General features: G+C 26.1%; 1 protein-coding gene across 1 annotated transcript in view; it reads right to left on the bottom strand.

The window, feature by feature from the left end:
- The window catches only part of LOC101238888 (armadillo repeat-containing protein 3), a 38,552-nt gene extending 17,074 nt beyond the window's left edge, over positions 1 to 21,478 (bottom strand). The window contains exons 1-13 of the mRNA XM_065812602.1: positions 20,275 to 21,478; positions 20,057 to 20,125; positions 17,731 to 17,848; positions 17,391 to 17,516; positions 16,832 to 16,900; positions 16,049 to 16,099; positions 15,800 to 15,888; positions 5,107 to 5,179; positions 3,874 to 3,963; positions 3,694 to 3,761; positions 1,310 to 1,381; positions 1,131 to 1,214; positions 833 to 863 (exon numbers count right to left, since the gene is read on the bottom strand). Of these exons, the coding sequence (XP_065668674.1) occupies positions 833 to 863; positions 1,131 to 1,214; positions 1,310 to 1,381; positions 3,694 to 3,761; positions 3,874 to 3,963; positions 5,107 to 5,179; positions 15,800 to 15,888; positions 16,049 to 16,099; positions 16,832 to 16,900; positions 17,391 to 17,516; positions 17,731 to 17,848; positions 20,057 to 20,101 (916 nt within the window). The 5' untranslated portion in view covers positions 20,102 to 20,125; positions 20,275 to 21,478. The remainder of the gene's footprint in view (positions 1 to 832; positions 864 to 1,130; positions 1,215 to 1,309; positions 1,382 to 3,693; positions 3,762 to 3,873; positions 3,964 to 5,106; positions 5,180 to 15,799; positions 15,889 to 16,048; positions 16,100 to 16,831; positions 16,901 to 17,390; positions 17,517 to 17,730; positions 17,849 to 20,056; positions 20,126 to 20,274) is intronic.
- Positions 21,479 to 23,159: the final 1,681 nt, after the last annotated feature.

The raw sequence follows: 23,159 nt of genomic DNA on the forward strand, positions 1-23,159 counted from the left end.
ATAAAATGTTTACCATCTACAAAAAAAATTTAATACCTTGAAATAACTATAAAATAATGTTTAAAATTGCACAATTTTTTTTTTACTAATTAAATTTTTAGTTAAAGTAAACTTGATGCAACACCCTTTTGAATGCACAAATAAAAAAGCAAAAACTATAATACTCTTGGACCAAACTCATTTTGATGAATGAAAAAAAGATCATTTTTGAATGCAAACTTTGTATGTTGATTTTCATAGAATGTTGCATAGAATAATATAAACACCAAAATTATTTTATTTTTTTTCTTTCATTTTTTTTCTCTTTATCTCTGTTTAATATGAATAGACTTTTTTACAGCTCAGCTTCATAATGTTTTATACATATATAACTTTTTATCAAAATAAAAACTGATTTAAACAGAGTGTCATAGAATATGAGAATGACAATACATTATCACAATCTTTTCATAGAATATGAAAATGACATTATCACAATCTTTTCATAGAATATGAGAATAACATTAAGACAATCGATTCATAGAATATGAAAATGACATTATCACAATCTTTTCATAGAACCTCTATAAAAAACTAAGTAATTGTATTAAAAACCATATAAAAAAATAATGACAAATTAATTAATGATACCATAAAAATAATAAAAATATCAAACAAAATAAATTTCAAACAAAGTTTCAAAATAATGGCTTCTGAGTAACTTGAGGCACTAATGTTTCTCAAGTTTTCAAATATTTTTTGCTTTAAAGAAATTAAATGAATATTTGTAAATTTTCAAATTAAAGAATTTTTTCCTCTTGGAAGTCTTTTTAAAATAACAAAGTAATGAAACCTATTTGAGATGCTGAAGCTATCACAGATGCCTAAATCATAAAAAAAATCAATAAGTAAGATTACAAAATAATATGAAAATTTAATTATCAAGTAGAACAACCACTCTTATAAAATTTTCCAACCCCAATTCTAATAAAGTTTACAAACCCCAGTTCTTATAAAAAGTACAAACCGTAATTGTTATAAAAAATACAAACCCTAATTCTTACAAAATGTACAAACCCAAACTCTTATAAAATATACAAACTCTAATTATTATAAAGTTTACAAACCCCACTTTTATAAAAACTACAAACCCCATATTGTTGCATTTCTGGAATATTTATTGCTTTTGTGATAAACATTAAAATTTTTGAAAAAATTCCATTACTTTGAATAATCTATAATTAAAAAAAAACAAAAAACTAAAAGGTAGTGAAAAATTCAAAATAACACCCATATAAAAAAATAAAAAATTGAAAAATCAAAAGTAAACCTTTAAACTTTCAATATCTTCAAGAATAAATGCCAAGCATTTTAAGCATGACAAATGTAAATCATTCATTACCTAGAAGTAAAACTGAAAAAATTAAAACCATAAAAACTAAATCTTCAACACTCTTATTATTATTATTGACTTATATATATATCGAAAATTGTTTGGAGTTGTGATCTATAAAACATGAACATTATCCTGGTCACAATCCCTCCACAAAATCCAGTCAAGTCAAGAGTTAGTGCTTTCAGATAGATAGTAATTTTGTAAGTTAAATCTAAAATATATAAGCAGATGTTTTGTTCCACCATAGTCATAATATTTAACTAGTCTGGAATTGTTTTTTCTGGAGCAGACTTTGATAATTCAAATGAATTCGATGTTTTAGCTGCTATTGAGTTGCAATTTTTTGGAAAATCTCAATTTTAGTTCAAATACTAGTTTACCTAACTTAATTTATCCTAACCAAAGCAAAGAAAGAGTATTTGTGTGTTTGTTTTGCAAGAAACAATGTATATGGCAAGGAGGCTCAACGCCAAACATAAGGACATCACGACTGATAAACAATTTAGTAAGGAATAAAATAAAAACAGAGGTTATTTTTTATCCTATTTGGTTTCAAAGCTATTTGGTTTAGATTGCATAAAAGCTTGCTAAAATAAATAATACCCTACTATAACCCAAGTTTTAAAATTTTAAATCAAGTATAAATATTTCAAGTGTTTCAAGAAGAAGTCATTACAGCTTAGTCAATAGTAAAAAAAATTTAACTAATTGAATGATAAAAATGTTAAAATTTTTTACTGCAGATTCTACAAGATATTCTCTGAAACAAATTCTTTTTATAACCTTAGCCAAAAGTGTACTTTTCTATAAAGCTTTGAAGTAGCAAATCTTGTCTTTATTTATCTGACTGGTACCTCCTTTATCAATGATATTATAATGTTTAAGTATGTATCCCACTACATCACTAAACAAAATATTCTCTTATGACTTAGTGAAAATGTTTTTGGTACCTATTATCCTACAATTAGTTTTAGTTCTAACATGTCAAAATTGTATCATGAGGAGAATTTATCATACTTGCTTGCCTCTAAATGTGCATGATTGTCTTACACTGTATATGCAAGTTGGTAGATTTTATATTGCAAAGGATAAGCTAAAAGCTTTCAAGATTTAAAAAAGTCAGACAAATTTGATATATTAAGAACATCAATTAAAAAATACTCCCAATTTTAAAACAAGGACATTAAAGAGGAAGAGAGATGACTTGAACCTATTAAAGCGGCTATTTTCATAGCCACATATTTTTAAAAAATATTATTGGTATATTATTAACTTCTCATGAAGTAAATAAATACTTGATGAATATTCAATAGTTTTATTTACAATAAAATAGCAATAAAAGATTATTAAAAATAATTTTTCAATTTTAAAATATTATTGACACCACTAACATTTTACATGTTTTATAAAAAAATAAAATATAAAAAGATAGAAGTTTCTACTATAGGGTAGGACTTTTAAGGTAGAAAATTGTATGAAAAACCATTATTTTTAATATAATTTATAACTTAGAAGGTAAAAAATTATACTAAGGGTACATTACATATCCTACCCTTAGGTAGAAATTTATACCTTTTTTTTAGAGTGTGATCCAGGAATAAGTGTTTTTAAACCATCTAAAACTATAAAAATGTAACTGTATTTTCTTGTTTCCTGTAAAGATACCAACATAATGTAAAGTGTGATATATAAATTATTAACTAAACCAGATAAATAAACTTATCTGTATAAAATATATAGTTTATCAAGCTTCATTAGCTAATACTTCAAATATACTCTGAATTTATAATACTAAGCATTTATACCCATAGACATCCATCTAGTTATATAGTCGATGAAATGTTTGCACCTATAACATATTCAAACCATAACAAACTCTCTAATGTAACTACATTTATCAACTGTATTCAGAATACAAATTATAGACAGTCCAAAATAATTTATTGAAACTGAATAACCACAAAAAACACAATTTATTCATGGCGTTTCAATATTTATCCTAGATTATATTTAAGTTAACTATAGCACAATATGTTTACAATTTGATCCACTCTAAAGTAGTCTGAGCACTAGTATAGAGAGGAACTTAAGTGTTTTTAGACTAGTTTTCAGACTAGTTAAATACAATGACTATATTTCAACCAAACTGAATAATGTCTTTTTTATTATTGTTTATGTTCTATTAATACAAGTTGGTCAAAGTTACAAAGTTACTGGGTAAAAAAAAGTAAATTTATTATTTAATATCAACAATAAAATATTAAAAATGTTTAATTTTTATTAAATTTTAAATTTCATTTTAAAATATTTAATTTTACTTGATTTTCAAGAATAGCTACAAGTTTTGAGACTCCATCAATTTTGCGGATAGCATTTTGACATTCAACTAAAAAGAGCATTATTAGTAGCAATTAATAACAGCAATTAATAATAACAATAAGTACCATATAAATAACAGCAACTTAATACAGCTATTTTTTAATAAGTTTAGATTATACCATCATTTGAACATTTAAACAATGCATCTAAAGAAAGTAGTTGAATAACAGGGTATTCTGAATGAAGGAGATTGAACAGAAGAGCTACACCTAAGATGATAATAAAGATTTCATTTACTTCTAAACACTAAAAAAATATCAAATTAAAAAAAACAAAAAAGGCTTTTTAACTTTAATTGAAATCTCTTGGTTTTTGCTTCAAGATAAAAAAACAGCATTATGCTTGGAAGGTAATAAGATAGTTTGGGAGGTTTAGGTAATAAGATTTATTTTATACAAGTAAGATAAAATACTAGATTTATCTCTGTTAATGTTACTATTGAAGATTTTACTTAAGTCTGAAATGAAACTTAGGATTTAGCCATCTGATTTCCTAAAATATTTATAGAAGAAATATTGGAAGAATTACACAATTACTCAAAAAAGACAACCTGTAGGACAATTTTTTGTGTTTAATACATTTTGTCAGTAAAGTTATTGTCGCCTCAAAGCATTAAAGTAAAATTGAGTCAAACATAGATAGTAATTGACACCTTATGGTCTTGACAATGCATGCTAAAAACATCAATAGGAAAACAGACCATGCACAACAAAGCAATTGACCTATGAAAGCATTGGTAAAATAGTCTTAAACAAAGTGACAAAGTAGCTTTAGTAAAAAAAATCTTTTTTAAATCAAATTTTCTAATTAAAATCTATAATTAAAGAACGTATGTATGAGTATGCAGTGTATGAGTAGGCAGTGTATGAGTTTTTTTTAAATTTTTTTCAAAATTTTACAAACAATTTTTGAATACAAATAAAATAAAGGTATTTGAAATAAAGAATGTAACAAAAAAATAAAAGTGGTTAACATAAATTTAAATCAAGAATAAGAGTTATTAAAAATAATTTGACAAACATTTTCTAACAAATATTTCAGAAATTTAAAAAAAATCTAAGATCTTTGAAGGCTCTTTTTATATTCCAGCACTAGTGGAAATTCTAGTTGGTTAAAATCATCAGGTGTATGATAATGGTTTTTTCTTAGTCAAGTGTGTGCTTTCTTATTTCTAAAAAGTTTCAAACTAAAGCAATTTTAACTTCAACTTCAAAATTTTACAATTAAAATTTGTAGGTCTAACTGTTTTGAAAATTCAACTTAAAGATTTATAATAATTTCTTTAAAAAAAAAAATTGACAAAAAAAAAAGGTTTAAAATTAAAATCGACCATAAAAATTAAAATCAACAACCGTTCAACTCATTCAACAGTGTTTTATTTCTGCAATCATCCAACATAAGTTCAACAATACGTACTGCATTTCTCTAAAAACAAATTGAAATCATGACATATTAGAGATCAATATTTTATATTTCTGTGATACTAATAATTTGCTAGACAAAAAAGCTTGCTGGAATGTAATGTATTTAATGAAAACAAAAAAGTTCTATAGAATGCTAATAGGTTCAATAGATTACTGATAGTTTACTGGTTAACTGTGTTGTATAATTACAGTAACAATGGTTTCAAAACTTTTTTCATGCCTATGTTGTAAAAAATATTTTCATTTTTGTATTAACATTATTCTTAACATCATATTTTTATAACAATATTTTTAAAATCATATTTTTATAACAATATTTTCAACATCGTACTTTTATAACAATAATATTTTTAACATCATATTTTCCAAAAAATGTATTGGCAAATTATGTCAATTCATTCAAAAAAAAATTTATTATAATTAAAGTAAAAAAACAAACAAAAAAAACTAAAACAACACACAATAAAGTAATGGTGTTTTGGTTATATTCTTCATACAAATTCTTGAGAAATCAAACATATTGACATGAAAGTATTTGAAAACTAAATTTATTACAAAATTAAAAACAGAACACTAATTTTGGTGTCAAAAATATACCTAATATATATATAAAGACTCAACAGAACATTTTATGATGAGTCTTTATATAAAATTCTTTTATTTTACAAAATGCTTTGTAAAATAAAAAAATAAGTATATACATATATATATATATATATATATATATATATATATATATATATATATATATATATATATATATATATATATATATATATAAACAATTTTAAATATATCAAATTCACTCCCAACAAGGCTACAAACAACCACTATTGAGTTGGAAGTTACTTGAAAACAAAGGATACAGTTAAAGAGCAAGGAAACGGTTGACAGAAGACTTGAAAAGTTGTTTGAGTCAAGAAAATATGAAGTTGGGAGAGAATTTCAAAGAATTGAAGTGCAGGGAAAAAGATGATAAAGTTAGCAGATGTTAACTTTGCTATTGATTGTGAATATGGTTTCCATGAGAATATGGTTTCCATGAGAATATGGTTTCCATGAGAAGTTAGAGCGAATGATAATATAAGAAGATGTTAAGAAGTAGACTAAATGGGGTGCCATTCATTAACATAGGAATGTCGACAGTATTGCAACAGTTGTTTGCAATAAATAACTGTGTTTTATAAGAGTTAAAATTCATGAGCCAATGCAAGTCCCAATCTGTTACAGAAGTAAGATCATATTCAAAATCTGTTCTAAGCATTCGAAAAGAGAAGACTTTTTGGCAAGACAGGAATATTAACTTGAGTTGTCAACAAATAGATGAAAGATTGTCAGGAAGATCATTAAGGTAGATAAGAAACAATACAGGACTAAGGATAGAACCTTGAGGTAAAGAGTGTTGGCTTTCAAGAATGAGTTTAATAAAGAGGTTAGAAACAAATGATTTAATAATGCCAAAAACTTTCCCAGATACACTGTATGAAACAAGTTTATGGAGAAGACCAACATGCCAAACTTTATCAAAAACTTAAGATATGTCAATAGCAATAGCTTTAGCCTGGCCACCTTTATCTAATACATGATAGAATTTTTCAGTCACAGCGGTTAGCAAGTCAGCTGTAGAACAAGCTTGTAGACATTCTAAGTATGGATTTGAAGTTTGCTCATAAACTTAGCATCTTGATGAAAAACATTTCAACAAAACAAAAGTATCAATATATCAATCAAAAGTAACATATGTATTAAATCACGATGTATATTGTGGATTAAAATTTATTGTAAATAAAAAAAGATGATTCTATACTCACAACTACTAGATTTAACTGAATTATTGATAATCACAAAAACCTGCTACGATTTTAGCTTGAAAATTCAATGAAACATGTAACGTACTATGTGGATTACATGTATTATGCCAAATAGGAAAAACAAGATAAAACTTATTCCATCTGGTGTTATTTTATTGACAACATCAGTTATTACAAATTAAGTTTTTTGTAGAAAAAACAATTTTCTTCTGACATTGCAATTTACTTAGGGCTGCTTAAAAAATCTTTTTACTGGTACATGCAAAACAAGTTACTACTGGTTTTCAATTTAAAAATGATTTAAAACTTATTTGCATTACCCAACTCTTGAAAAAACCATCAAAGTACAGTTACCATACCATATTATAATTTTTATTGTGTTTTTTTGATATAGTTATTAGTAAGGTGCACAAGCCATAGAAAAAGCACAATTTTTAACTCAATGTTTAACTTTGTGCACAAGCCATAGCAAGAGCACAATGTTTAACTCAAAGATTTATATAAAACCTCCAGTTTAGTCTTAAGTAATGCTGAGTAAAATTGCTTGTTCAATATTGCAGGCTATATAATTTCTAGAGCTAAAAAAGTTGAAAGAACTTTCCCAATTTGTTTTGAATCTTAATTTTTAAAAATAGAGTAAATTCTGATTGATATGTGTTTGTTACATACAAAGAATTTGGGATGTTTTTGCTAATGAAAAAAACTTTGCATTTTTTTTTAAATGGAATTAATATTTTTAGATTTTAGCCATAACTTTTTTCTTAAAAGAATTGAATGCTATACTTTTAAAGAAAGCCAATTGATGAACAAATTAAAAGTTTAGCTTTGTATCCTGATTCTCATTAATTTTAATCAAATTTTAAAACAGGTTTTTAACATTCAGACTTGAAATATTTAGCCTTAAGTAAAAGCGTTTATAATTTAAAAAAATTAAAAGTTAAAAAAATTCTTTTGAACTTGGCAGCAAGAGTATTACAATGCATGCATAGGCTTTGAAAGTTTAGACTTAACTAAAACTAATTTGAAAAGAAGATTGTAAAACTTTTGTCAAGTCTAAAATTTTGTTAAGTTACTTCTAAATTCCAAGTAATTTTTTGAAGTTATTTCAAAGCATCTATTTATATGCCAATAACTTTGTTAATAATAATAATCTTTTTTTTTTCTGAAAAAAAACAAGTAAACGCTTAAAATTGTTAAAACAAACTTTTGCTTAGAATATTGTCTTTTATAATTGTTTTTACTTAAATTCATTTAGGCCATGCACTAATTTTGAAAAAAAACTCTGAGTATATAGGCTCTCTATCGAAAACAAGTCACAAAGTTAACTACCTGAGTAAGAGATTGAGAAATGAAGAAGTTATAGGCTTGAGTGCCAGCAGGGTTAGTGGTGTTAGAGTCAAGCCATTCAGTGTATTAGGCATTAAAGTCTCTAATAACAACAATATTGACAGAGGGGTTAATGGAAAGGGCATGGCCAATTTGATCTGAAATTACACATAAAAGAATGCAGTCATGAAAAGAAGGAGAATAAAGAAGAAAGAAAAGTTTGATGTTAAGAGATGTTAAGCAGAAGCACATAAAAGAATAATCCAACAAATAGGTGAATGGATACGTCCCAGCCAAGAGAATGTGACTATTATATATATATATATATATATATATATATATATATATATATATATATATATATATATATATATATATACATATATATATATATATATATATATATATATAGAACCCTTATATGTTGTCCGAAAGTTTTTTCCATATTTTGTTGACAAAAAGTAAAATTTAAAATGCAAGACCGGAATTTTTTTTCTTTATTAATGATAGACTGCCTGCCCCAACCAAACCCTCAGTCAATGTAGCAGCACTCCCTTGCGGGTCAGGCTATTTGTCAGTTGATGTAACAGCACTCCCTTGCAAGTCAGGCTATTTGTCAATCGATGTAGCAGCACTCCCTTGCGAGTCAGGCTATTTGTCAGTTGATGTAGCAGCACTCCCTTGCGAGTCAGGCTATAAGATAGTCGATGTAGCAACACTCCGCGCATGATATAAATAAATATATATATATAAATATATATATATATATATATATAAAACCGTACCATCAACAGCTGAAAAATATCAAAGTATTAACAGTGCCATGTTGCGCATGGATGGTGTCCCTGTTTGTACTTTTGGTGTGCATTGACAAGGCCACATTTGGAGCCCTTTGTTACAGGTTAGGGTTTATGAATAGTAATGAGGCAATTGCTTGGGCTATTAAGCAGTGTTCTGAGTACTATCTATGCTTTGAGTCAAGTTCTTTAACAAATTTAAAAATGAATAAAGTACCAAAAACTATAAAACACAATAAACCATCATCATCACCGAGTTCTCTAAACCTATCATTCACTAATATTCGCAATCTTCGAAGTAACTTTTCTTCTGTTGAGTCTTATCTCTTGCAAAGTTCACCAAACCTACTTACTCTTTGTGAGACTAATTTGAGGTAAGCTGTCTCATCTTGCAACCTTAGTGTTGATGGTTATCTTCCTTTAATTCATAAAGACTCCAATAGTCACATGCTTGGCCTGGGTATTTACATTAGTAAGAATTCACGCATTTGTCTTGAAACTAGGTTTGAATCCACAGACTATTCTTTCATGTGCTTTCGTTTAGCACCACTTCACTCTATCACCTTTCTCTTTGTTCTATATTGCTCTCTTTCATCTTAAGACTGCACTCTTTTTAATGTTATTTCAGATCATATCGACCAAGCCCTCTCTCTTTATCCATCAGCCTATATTGTTGTTTTCAATGACTTTAACGCTCATCACACTGAATGGCTTGGATCTAGTGTCAGTGACTCTGCAGGGATTAAAGCCCACAACTTTTGCCTTTCTCAATCCCTAACTCAAATAGTCAACTTTCCAACTTGTTTTCAAGACAACTCAAATCATTTACCTTCTCTACTCGACTTATGTCTTGTTTCTGATCCTAGTCAGTGCTCAGTTTCTCCACATTCACCCTTAGGTGCTTCAAATCACAGTTTGATCTCTCTAAAACTAATATTTCATTCTTCTTCAACACCTGAATCCCCCTATTATTGTTCCTCTTACAACTACCTTAAAGCTGACTGGGACTCTTTCCGTGATTTTCTTCATGATGGACCTTGGGTAAAAATCTTTCGTCTTCCTGTTGACAAATGTGCTTCAAACATAACTTTGTGGATTCAGGCTGGCATGGAACCTTTTATTCCCTCTTGACGATTCCAGGTCAAGCCTCACTCTCCTTCATGGTTTTCCTGACACTGTGCTGCTGCAATTGACAATCGAAACCATTACTTCCATATCTATCAGCAAAACAATTGTTCAGAAAACAGACACTTGTTTATTACTGCTAGAAACCATTGTAAAAAGGTTTTGTCTAACGCCAAAGCCCGCTATGCTTAGGTCATGAAATCTCGTATCTCATCTCAAAAATTAGGTTCTCGTGACTTCTGGAGAATCTTCAATAGTATTAATAATAAGGGCGAACCTTTAATTCCACCTCTCTTATATGGTTCAGACTTTGTCACCTCACCTAAAGACAAAGCTGAATTGTTTGCTAAGATCTTTTCATCAATATCATCTCTTGATTCCACTAGTTGCATTCCACCTGATATTGCCAACAAACAGGTTGATTCATTGCTTGACATTCATATCACTCCAGCTTCTGTATCTAAAGTGATTTCCTGCTTAGACTCTTCTACAGCTTGTGGCCCGGACAACATACTTGTTATTGTCTTGCAGAAGTGTTCTCGTTCTACAGCTGATTTGCTAACAGTAATAACCAATTGTTTTTATCGTGCATTGGATAAAGATAAAGAGGTTAAGGCCATCGCTCTAGACATTTTTAAAGCTTTTCATAAAGTTTGGCATGTTGGTCTTCTCCATAATCTTTCTTCATATGGTGTATCTGGTAACATCTTTAAGATTATTGAATCCTTCCTTTCCAATCGTAGTAAAAAGTTGTCCTTGATGGACAGCACTCTTCTTCTTACTCTGTTACTTCAGGGGTTCCTCAAGGTTCTATCCTTGACCCTATACTCTTTTTAAGTTACATTAACGATCATCCAGATATTCTCACATCTAAGGTGGCATTGTTTGCTAATGATACTACCATTTATTTGTGTCGTGATAAGAAACCAACACTCTCTGATTGCTTGGAGGGGGCATTTGAGATTGAAAAGGATCTCACTTCTGCTACAGTATGGGACTCACAGTGGCTGGTGAACTTCAAAACAGTTAAAACTCAATTTTTTCAGCCAATCATTATTGCAATAATTTAGATCTTCCTATATTTATGAACAGTGATGTACTTGATGAGTCATCTACTCTTCATCTTCTAGGATTAACTCTTACTTCCGATCGTTCTTTAAAACCATATATCAAATCCGTTGCAAAATTGCATAGTTGGACCTGCTCTTGCAGCCAACCTCCAACCATTATCACATCTTCGTAATGTTGCTTCTCTTTCTCTTTTCTACAAATACTATAATGGGCGCTGCTCTAAAGAGCTAGCGCCTCTTGTGCCATCTACTAAAATTCATTCTCGTGATACTCGTCATTCAATTAAGTCTCATACTTTTTCTGTGACTGTTCCTAAGTGCTCCAAAAACTCTTATTTGTCTAGTTTTTTTCCTCGAACATCAGTTCTTTGGAATTTGCTTCCTTCATCTTGCTTTCCTTATTCATATTATTTGCAATCCTTTATGTCATCTGTCAATCATTATCTTGCTCTACAATCTTTATCTTTTCTCTTCCAGTAACTTCCAACTTTAACTAGCGGTTGCTTGCAGCCTTGTTGGAAGCAAAGATGTTAAAAAAAAAATATATATATATATATATACACACACACATATATGGGCAATTCTGCGAGAGTGACAGTTGTAAAATTTGACACTCTTTAAGCTATTAAAAACTAAAATAGAAAATGGAAATAACTCGAAACTTTCCAAAAATGTGTAATACTACCATATAATTTAGTATGCAAAAGTTATAGCATTAACGTCTTGAGCTTTTTTTCAAAAATCAACTCTATGTAGCATGAAGGCCGTAACACTTACTTTTAACCACTTCTGAACAAAACAACTTTGTCAGACTAAATGCAGTGAAGGGCATGGTAGATCATTTGATGTGTGTATTTAGCATATATTGATAATATTAAATTTTGAGTTTTACAGTTTTTACTAGAAGTTTTACAAGCATTTTTATTTTTTTGTTGTTGTAATGGTCGTAACCATGACGGTCGTGACAAAAAATCCTATATTAAAAAACAGCAAATAAAACAACACAATAAATGATGTAAGGAAAAAAAAGTATAAATGATTATTAAAGATGATGAATTGAAAGAGATGAAGAATAGAATCCAGAGTAAGAAAGCGGTGAGCATGATAAAGAGATGCAACCTTATCAGATGCTAATTTTGCAATCAATTTTGAATATGGTTTCCAAGAAAGATCAGAAGTAAGAGTTAATCTTAGAAAATGAAGGGTAGATGACTCATCAAGTACATTACCGTTCATAAAAATTGAGTTTTATCTGAGTTAAAGTTCACTAGCCACTGAGAGCCCCATGCTGTAGCAGAAGTGAGATTCTTTTCAAGCTCAAATGCCCCCTCAAAGCAATCAAAAAGTGTTGGCTTTTTATTAAGACAAGAATAAATGGTAGTATCATCAGCAAACAGTTCCACCTTAAATGTGAGAAATTCTGGGAGATTGGTCATGTAAATTAAAAAAAGTATAGGACCAAAGAAATTGGCCTTATACTTTTAGAACCTTGAGGAACCCCTGAAGTTACAGGATATGAAGAGTGCTGTCCATTGAGGACAACTTTTATACTATGATTAGTAAGGAAAGATTCAATAATCTTAAAGATATTACTTAATACACTGTAAGAAGAAAGATTATGGAGAAGACCAGCATGGTTGACTATTTTTATGTCAAAGATTAATAAAAGCAAAAAGTGTGGGCCTTAGCGCCTGCAGAGTCAATGACACTAGATCCAAGCCAATCAGTGTGATGACCATTAAAATCACCAACAAAAGCATTATTTGCTGAAGGATAAAGAGAGAGGGCTTAATCAATTTGATCAGAAATAAAATCAAAAAGAGTGCAGCCTTGAGATGAAGGAGAGTAATATAGAGCAAAGAGAAAAGCAATAGAGTGAGGTGGTGCTAAATAAAAGCACATAAAAGAATAGTCATTGGATTCAAACAAAGTTTACCGACAAATGGGTGAACTCTTATGATTATAAATGCCTAGGCCAAGTATATAACTATTGAAGTCTTAACAAATTAAAAGAAGATAACCATCAACACTAAGGTCACAAAATAAGATAGCCGAACTCAAGTTAGTCTCACAAAGAGCATATATATATATATATATATATATATATATAAATATATATATATATATATATATATATATATATATATATATATATATATATATATATATATATATATATATATATATATATATGTATATATATATACACACCTACACACTATAGTGCATATAGATAGACCTTTGCTGACTTTTTTTACCGACCTAAGTTCATACAGTTTTTTTGTAATAAAAAAAAAAAAGAATAATGAAATCTTATCACTGCCCATATCTAGCAGCAACTCCTATGCAAGTTCTTATATCAGTCAATGTACTGAAGCCCCTAGCAGCTTTCTATTTCAGTATAACATCAGATTGCTAATATACAACATAGTTCATAATACGCATTATTTGTAAAGGTTAAACTACTAGCATTTAACTTTTTTTCCAAAGAAACTTTTTAAATAAATTGTAATTTAATTTTTTTTTTTTTTCAAAGAGATTTCTTTACAAAAGACATTTATTCATTTTTTTTTTTAAATGCTCTTTATTCATTTCAGTAAAACATTGTTTATATATTAGATACAAAATACATTTTTTTATACTTATACTGTATTTATTTTGATTAGCAAAAGGTCTTTGTTATTAGGATTGTAGGTCTTGATTAATTTTATTCGATTAATATTTAATAATATCTTCAATTATGAATCAAGTTTTTTTTTTTTTTTATCTCTTTAAAGATATATTCTTAAAACAAAATTTTTCTATAACTTGTTTATGTAATATTGTTTCTTTTAATTGTATGTAATATGTATGTTCTTTTAATTTAACTTTATTTTAAATTTCAGATAATGATGATTTTCTTATTTAATTTTTTATAAAAGTTATTAATTTTATTATTTAGTGCACTTTAAAATAATAGAAAATAAAGCATTTTTCAGAAAGAATTATAATTCTTAAGTTTCTTTAAGGATTATTTGTTACTATTGTTAACATGATTAGTAGTGAAACTGAAATATTAGATGTTTGTAGTCTACCAAATCACGGAAATATTATTAGGCAAGATAAAAATAATCATTGCTAAAATGAGAGTGAGATGAAATCAATCCCACGTCCCTGGTAGTACCGCTCTCAACTTGTTTCTCCGCGTAGTGGCCTTGTTCGTCAAGGTTCGTGTTTCATAGTTATAGAGTTGAGAGAGGGTTATAACCACAAGTAGCCTCCTCATCTGTAGTGGCCTTCTCGGCCTTGGGGAGGTGAAATACGAAGAAAAAAAAAAATCATCACAAGAGAGAGATGAAATCTATCAAGACAAGTGATACTGGTGGTAAATGTGTATTTGTTCCTTGAATTAAGTTAGTTTCATTTGATTTTAATTTACCTTAACTTCTAAAGCATTGTTACTTTCTTGTCCAATTGGCATATTTCATGCCAATCAATAAAAGCCAAAGTGAAACATTTGATAGAGTTGGTGTTTATCTTGAAAAATTGTGTTTCTATTATGGCCAACTGTATATTAAATAGTTGGCCATAATAGAAGCGATGTTATATAACATTGGTTGACATTCCATGTCAAACAATGTTATTATTATGGAGCTAGATTGTGATACTAGCCCTTTTTACTATTAAGCAATAAAATAATACAATATAATAATGTTAAATAAAAATAGCTACATCATAAATAGATTTTACTCTTACTTTTTTTTTAGGTTTGGCAGACTGTACTTGACTTTGTTATTGTAGTGCTGTTATAACTGATTTAGCTATATTTTTAGCACAAAGGATAAATACCATAACAACATAAAAAAAAAGGTTTATTTTAAGTTGTTATGGTGACTTTTAGGCTGACAGTTAATTGAAAAATTGCAGTTAAATTTCTAATTGCGAGAGCTATATATTTTAAGATATTGCGAGAGCTATATATTTAAGATATACATATTTCAGATAATAAATCAAACTATTGCTATTTTAAATCATAATATAATTTGTATATCCTGACCCTTTGATCAGAATTAACCTTATTTAATTTACTAATAGCACATATTACAGATTACTTACTATTACTTTGCTAGTATGCATTAGTATGTATAATAGGTATAAATATATGTATGTGTAATATAAATAAGTATGCACATGTATGCATTAGTATGTATAATAGATATAAATATATGTATGTATAATATAAATAAGTATGCACATGTATGCATTAGTATGTATAATAGGTATAAATATATGTATGTATAATATAAATAAGTATGCACATGTATGCATTAGTATGTATAACAGATATAAATATATGTATGTATAATATAAATAAGTATGCACATGTATGCATTAGTATGTATAATAGGTATAAATATATGAAGTATATTACATAAATGTATAAATTTCAACAACAAGTTTCAAGATAAACATTTGACAATCATAATTACTCTTTAAAACAATAATTAATAACCTGAACATCGCAGTCAGGTGACTGTAGAAGAGCAATGACCAAAGGAAATCCATTTTTTTCAAATATTTCAGCTTTACTGACATAATCCTCTAAATAAATAAAAAATTGAAGATAATATCTATGGCATTATAATTAAATTTAAGAAAAATCTTATTAAAACTATATTGTCCAAGGAAGCAATAACTGGTGTGATTCCGTTATCCAAATATGAAATATACTCCTGAAATGTATAAATGTAATCCTAAATACCTGCAAAAAATGATAATGACAATGTAGAAAATTCATGACAAGTTACTTCCTCTAAACAAAAATTTACAAGAAAAGTTTTTCATTCTAGAACTACATGTTATTTAAGAACAATAAAAAATAAGTAAAAACGAAAAACACAGAACTTGCATATACTAAATAAAAGTTTTTGAAAAAACCCAAATTTATAAAAAATGTTTTTTTTATGTGCTTTCTGAAAAACACCAGGCTATGATGTTTTTATGTTAGTATTAGGGTGCTATTGGATGGTTTCATAATAATATTAAAGTAATACTGGATGGTTTTATATCAGTACTGAAGTGCTATTTGATGGTTTGGTATTATTATTGGAGTACTATTAGATGAATTCATATTAGAATTGAAGCGCTTTCTTATGTTTTACATTGACAACACAAACATATAATATTTAAAAAACTTGATATATTAAAAATTCAAATCAATAAAAACTTCTGAATACAAAAATGATAAACATGATAATCAAAATGAAAATCACATGCATAATGATGATATGAACATGATGATAACTGCATAAGATATAATAAGTAATGTATAAGATGTGATAAATAATGCATAAAATATGATAAATAATGATAATTATACTAGATTTAGATAAATGCATTGAAAATCAAGACAGTTTTGTTTTTTACATGTATTTCTAACCCTAAGGAAAATATAAATCAATTTTTTTTAAATTCATTTTTTACAAATAGGAGAAAACAATTTTATATATATTCAATTCATATTTTACAATAAACTATAGCGTACCACCAGGAAAAAGAAGTTTGAGTAAACTTTCAACACAACCAAAATTTTGCAATGCAAGACGTATTGACACTATAAAAAATAATGTAAAAAACATAAGATGCCTCAAAAAACAGTCCCTAATTTGACAATTTTATTTTATTTCTAATATATTTATGTCTTGATATCAAAAATGCTATTATCAACTTCTTGAAACTTTAGAAATATATTAAAAAAAAAATTTAAATATAACCATTTCTCATAATTTAAAAAAAAGAATAGACTATTAGAAAATGTTATATTTAAAAAAAAACACGCACACATTTCTCAAATATTTAATAAAAAGTTCTTCTTGATTTCCATTTTTGTTGTTAATTATTTTAATAACATATTCACTTTTTCTAGTTTTAGAAAATTTTAAAGTTTTTTTAAAAGAAATAACCAGTATAAAACAAACTATATTAACATTATATTATATTAGAATTATATTATATTAACAAAAGTTTAATTCAAAAACGAAACTAACATTCTTTTCATAATTTATTCAAAATATAAAAACTATTCAAAAAATATTTTTAATTACCTTGAGATGCTAATGAACTAATGCACATAGCAGCATTTTTTTTCACTATCTTGCTCTCATGGTTTAAAAGTTTTACAATATGCTCAATTGCTCCTAGCGATAACAGTTGCATTTTATTTTCAATAGCTAAAGTTAAAGTATGTACATATTTAAATTTAAAAAAAAATTTTTACAATTTGATTAATAACTGTGAAAATAAAGATGATGATTTGCTTTTTAACTTTGGTTTATACAATCACAAACCTCTATATACTGCTCTATGTCACATAAAAAAAACAATAAATATATAACTTATACAATTTTATTTAGAAAAAATCCAGTGAAAAAATGAAATTAATACATTTTTCTGCAAACTTGTAAAGTGTTTCACATGCAACAAGAAGTACATTTTCTTCAGGAGACTGTAACATCAACACAACAGTTTGAGGCTTCTTTGTAACCAAGTTAACTGGATCGAACTTTATATATATATATATATATATATATATATATATATATATATATATATATATATATATATATATATACATGCATATATATATATATACATGCATATATATAATATATATGTATATAATATATATATATATATATATATATATATATATATATATATATATATATATATATATATATATAATATACATACATATATATTATATATATACAATATACATATATATAAATATATTATATACAATATATATTTATATATATATATATATAATATACATACATATATATTATATATATACAATATACATATATATAAATATATTATATACAATATATATTTATATATATATATATATATAATATACATACATATATATTATATATATACAATATACATATATATAAATATATTATATACAATATATAAATATATATATATAATATATATATATATATATATAAATATATATATATATATATAAATATATATATATATATATATATATATATATATATATATATATATATATATATATATATATATATATATATATATATATATATATATATATATATATATATATATATATATATATATATATATAGATAGATAGATAGATAGATAGATAGATAGATAGATAGATAGATACACACACATATAACCTATAGTTATATAACACACTGTTAATGAAAAATAACTCTTAATGGCTCTTAGTGTTTAAAACTGACAAAATTAGGAGTACTTTAAATAAAAACCATTAAAATAGTTGAGGAAACTACTTAAATACTGTTTTTTGAAAAACCACAAACAATTGTTGCTTTTTTTTTTATTTTAATTCAGAACACTTTTATTTATTTTATTTTTTAACTGTTTTGACAATAAGTCAATAAAAAAAAAAAGATAAAAAAATTAAATAAAACAAATAAAATTTTATTTAATTTTTTAAAATTATATTACAAAAATGAAAAAAAAAAAATATTATTTTTTTTTGTTGTTGTTGTTATTTTTGCTTTATTGACTGATTAATTTAGAAATCGGAGCAGCAGAGTATACATAGATTGACTGACTTAAACAGATAAAACATGTAGGAAGTGCACATACATCGACAAATATAATTATGTGTGTATATATATATATATATATATATATATATATATATATATATATATATATATATATATATATATATATATATATATATATATATATATATATATATATATATATATATATATATATATATATATATATATATATATATATATATATATATATATATATATATATACAGTGGCGGATCCAGCATTTTTTGGTCTTTGAGATAGCTAACTTCCAGACATGGAACAAACTCCAAACATATATATGTTTATACTTATGTCAAATAAGGATGCTTTGCAAAAAATTGCGATGATTGGAGGCTGGGAACAAAAAAGCCCCAATTTTTGTGCCCCCCCTGCCCCAAACGTGAGAGCAACAAGTTGATAAAATATTTTTTGTTTTTAACTAGACTAATATTCTTCAATAAATATTTTTAACTAGACTAATATTCATCAATAAATTTTAAATTTCATAGTAAAATATTTTAGCTTTTAAAAGTTATGACCATATAAAGTTTAAACCCCCCTCAATTTGAGGGGGGTTATAAATTTTATATAGTCATTATTTTTGAACACTGAAAGATAATACTATGAAACTTAAAATTTATCGATGAATATAAGTCTAGTTGAGAACAGTACAAAAAATATTTTATCAACTTGTTGCTCTCACGTTTGGGGAAGGGGGGCACAAAATTTGGGGTTTTTTTGTTCCCAGCCTCCAATCATCGCAATTTTTTGCAAAGCATCCTTATTTGACATAAGTATAAACATATAAACATTTTGGTGTTTGCTCCATATCTGGAAGTTAGCTATCTCAAAGACTAAAAAAAGCTGGATCCGCCTCTGTATATATATATATATATATACATACATATATATATATATATATATATATATATATATATATATATATATATATATATATATATATATATATATATATATATATATATATATATATATATACTCTTGTTTGGTCGTCTTTAATTTTATCATAAAATGTAAACTTTATGTTTTTAAAAAAAACTAATTTAGAAAACCAAAAAAATATTTACTTGTCATATATTAAAATAAGAAAGAAGAAATAATGTACTTTTTTTAAACTTATTTACCTCGTCTTTTGGTAGTACTGGTTCTTTATTTTTTTTTTTAACCATTATATAAAATGAATAAAGTAACAGCTAAATTAAAAAAATCAAAACAGAAAATAATTAGCAGTCAAAAAAACACAGATACTCTTTAAATAAATAAAATAGAAAATAGTAACCCAAAATCAAGCAAGTTACTGTAAAAACTTTTATACATTTTTAAAACAGTTATAAAATGATACCTGCTAACTATTGAAGCTTCTATTTATTGTAGATATCTGTAAAGATCCTTTTTAACAATATTTTTGTTGTTGTTTCTTTTAAGATTGAAAAAGAAGTTCATTTTTGATTAAACTTGGTTCATTGAGTTATTTACATTATTTGTGTATTGCTATGTGTATACTACTTGTATGTGTATAATGTATACTACTTTTTATAATAAATATAATATTCTAAAAACAACCAAAGATAAAATTTTAAAGTTAAATTTTTTTTCTCTTGAACTATACAAGAAGCTTAAAGTCTATATCAACAAGCATTATTTTTACCAATTATATTAATTATGTAAAACTATCATTGTTATTATTATTTGTTTTCTTTAATTTTATAAAATTAATTAAATTCAATTAATCATTTGTGTTGCACACTATTTAAATAATTTACACTATTATTTGTTTACTTTTTATTATTAGATGTAAATTGATTGAGTAGTTTGTAATTATATGAGTGATATTTAACTTAATATTATGAATTTATAACACATTTTGCAAATTTCTTCAATTTGATTAAATAATCTGAAAAAAATAGCGGTAATAAAAATAATACAACAAAGTTCTAATACTTTACTCAAAATAAATATCAAAAATAAAATAACATTGTTTAAAAACAGATGATAATACAAAAGCAGAAGAAAAAAAAAGATAATACAAAAAATAATAAAATTCTAAAGTTAACTAGCTTACTTATCATACTTTTGTTTTGTTTTAATGGCTTTATATTTACAATAGTATAAAGTATTTAAAAATAAATAAAACTACTGTAACGGTTTTAAATTAATTATTGTAATAAGCTGACTTTTAGATGATATTGTAATGAAATGAATCTTTATTTATTTGAATATTTATGATTAGATAATATTATTAAGTTCATTTATTTGTACACATTTAATAAGCATAATAAACATAATAAACATTTAAAGTATAAATATTTTACTATAATGTATACTATAAAGTATAAATATTTCACTATAATGCAAATTTTTTTATCAAATGAAGAAACTTTCATAATTTGCCAGCATGATTTTCGTTTAATTCAAAATAAATAGTCTAGATATATTCAAACAAAATTATTAAAAAACAAATAATATTATTAAATAATGTTATCAAATAAACTATATATACTTTATACATTTGAAAAAGATAACAAAGGTTGTTTGATTATCGGTGTAACTAAGCAACGGCTAGATATTTTTTTGAGTCGTGCGTCGCTTTTTTTCAAGATATTTTTATTTAACTAAGGAGTTACTAGTGATATAGTACTCCGAATGCGAATGGGCGCAGTTGCGCCCGGCCCACAAAAAAATGAGGTTCCAGCAGGGGTCCCCAATTTTTTAAACACATATGTCGCTACAGTTGTGGGCTTGTTGGAACCTCACTATCGTTTATGCAAGGGCATAAAAATGTATATAAAGTAGTGTTGTTATCGACTTCAACTAAATCGACTAAAAGTCGAAATTTGTCGACTTTGAATAATCGAATGGTCGATTTGATCGACTATAGACTTCCTACTAATCAACTAAAAGTCGATTTAGTCGAGTAAAAATCTTAAAACCCTTATATCTTTTCATTCGATTTAACTTTCAATTCTTAATTTTTGTTTGTTAATCGAGTAACAATAGCATGTACAATTATAACTATTAAGGGTCGTCCACAAACTACGTCTTGCAATTTTTGACCGTTTCTTTTTTAATGTTTACTCGATGCTTGTGATTTTCATAAAGACTTTCATACAGGTCCTCTCCAACTCTGGGCCAAAATTAAGTTGTGAAGCTCCAAAATCTAAATGTTATTAATTTATACAATCACATTGTAAATATGATTGTAATAACTTTTTTGGTATATCGCAAGTATTTAAGTATATATAAAGGTTCCTAGATCATTGGGGTCTGGAAATCGATTGTCTCGTTGTCGGAGAGGCTCTTCTCTCCTCTATTATTATTTAAATGATATTTTATTAAAAAATAGAAAGCGAATATAAATTACTTTATTATTTTTATTACAACTTTTTTCAAAAAAATAAGTTATTTCCATACTTCAACTAAATCGACTTTTAGTCGAGTTGGTCGATTTCAAAAATTTATTAATCGATTTTAGTCGACTTTAAGAAAATATAGGGTAGACCGAGGCGATTTCGCCACTTTTAATTCTTCAAGAAAAAATTAAGAAAATTATTCTGGCATTACTCCATATTAAGATCATGTAAAATGTTTATCATTTTAAAACTATAACCTTATAACTATTGATTGAGCATAGTTGCCGCCTAATTTGATTGTTTGTTGTAAATTTTAAATGAGATTTGCTGTTTAACTTTTTAATTGATATTATCGTGTCACTCTTGCTCCAACTGGCATTATTATAAATTTTGTGAAATTGATTGAAACTACATTTGAAAATAACTGCTAAGGTGAGATCTTCATAAATTTGTTAAAGCTATTTATCTGGCGTATATATTTTAAATATTTTAAAGGTTTTTGCCTAACTTGATTTTTTTTTTTTTTTAAATATATTTTGCCGTTTAAAATTATTACAATAACCTAATATATTTTACAATTTTTACATTAGTAACGACAGGACTTCTAGAAGATCATGATGATTTTGTCATGAAGCCCTTTACAATATATGGTTAGTTTTTAATAAAAATACAATGTCTGTAGTGAAATAATACACCTTTATGCAAAAACCAAGATAAAATGTTAAACCAAATAATAAACGAAATAAAACAACAATTCTGTGGCGAACTCGCCACAGAATAAAATAATAGTCCCATAGTTAAAAAATATATATAATGAACAATATTTTTGCTTTCTAAACAATACTTAATATTAATATTCATTATTATATAAACAATT

Source organism: Hydra vulgaris, chromosome 12 (assembly GCF_038396675.1).
Source record: "Hydra vulgaris chromosome 12, alternate assembly HydraT2T_AEP".
In the NCBI taxonomy this organism is placed as follows: Eukaryota; Metazoa; Cnidaria; class Hydrozoa; order Anthoathecata; family Hydridae; genus Hydra; species Hydra vulgaris.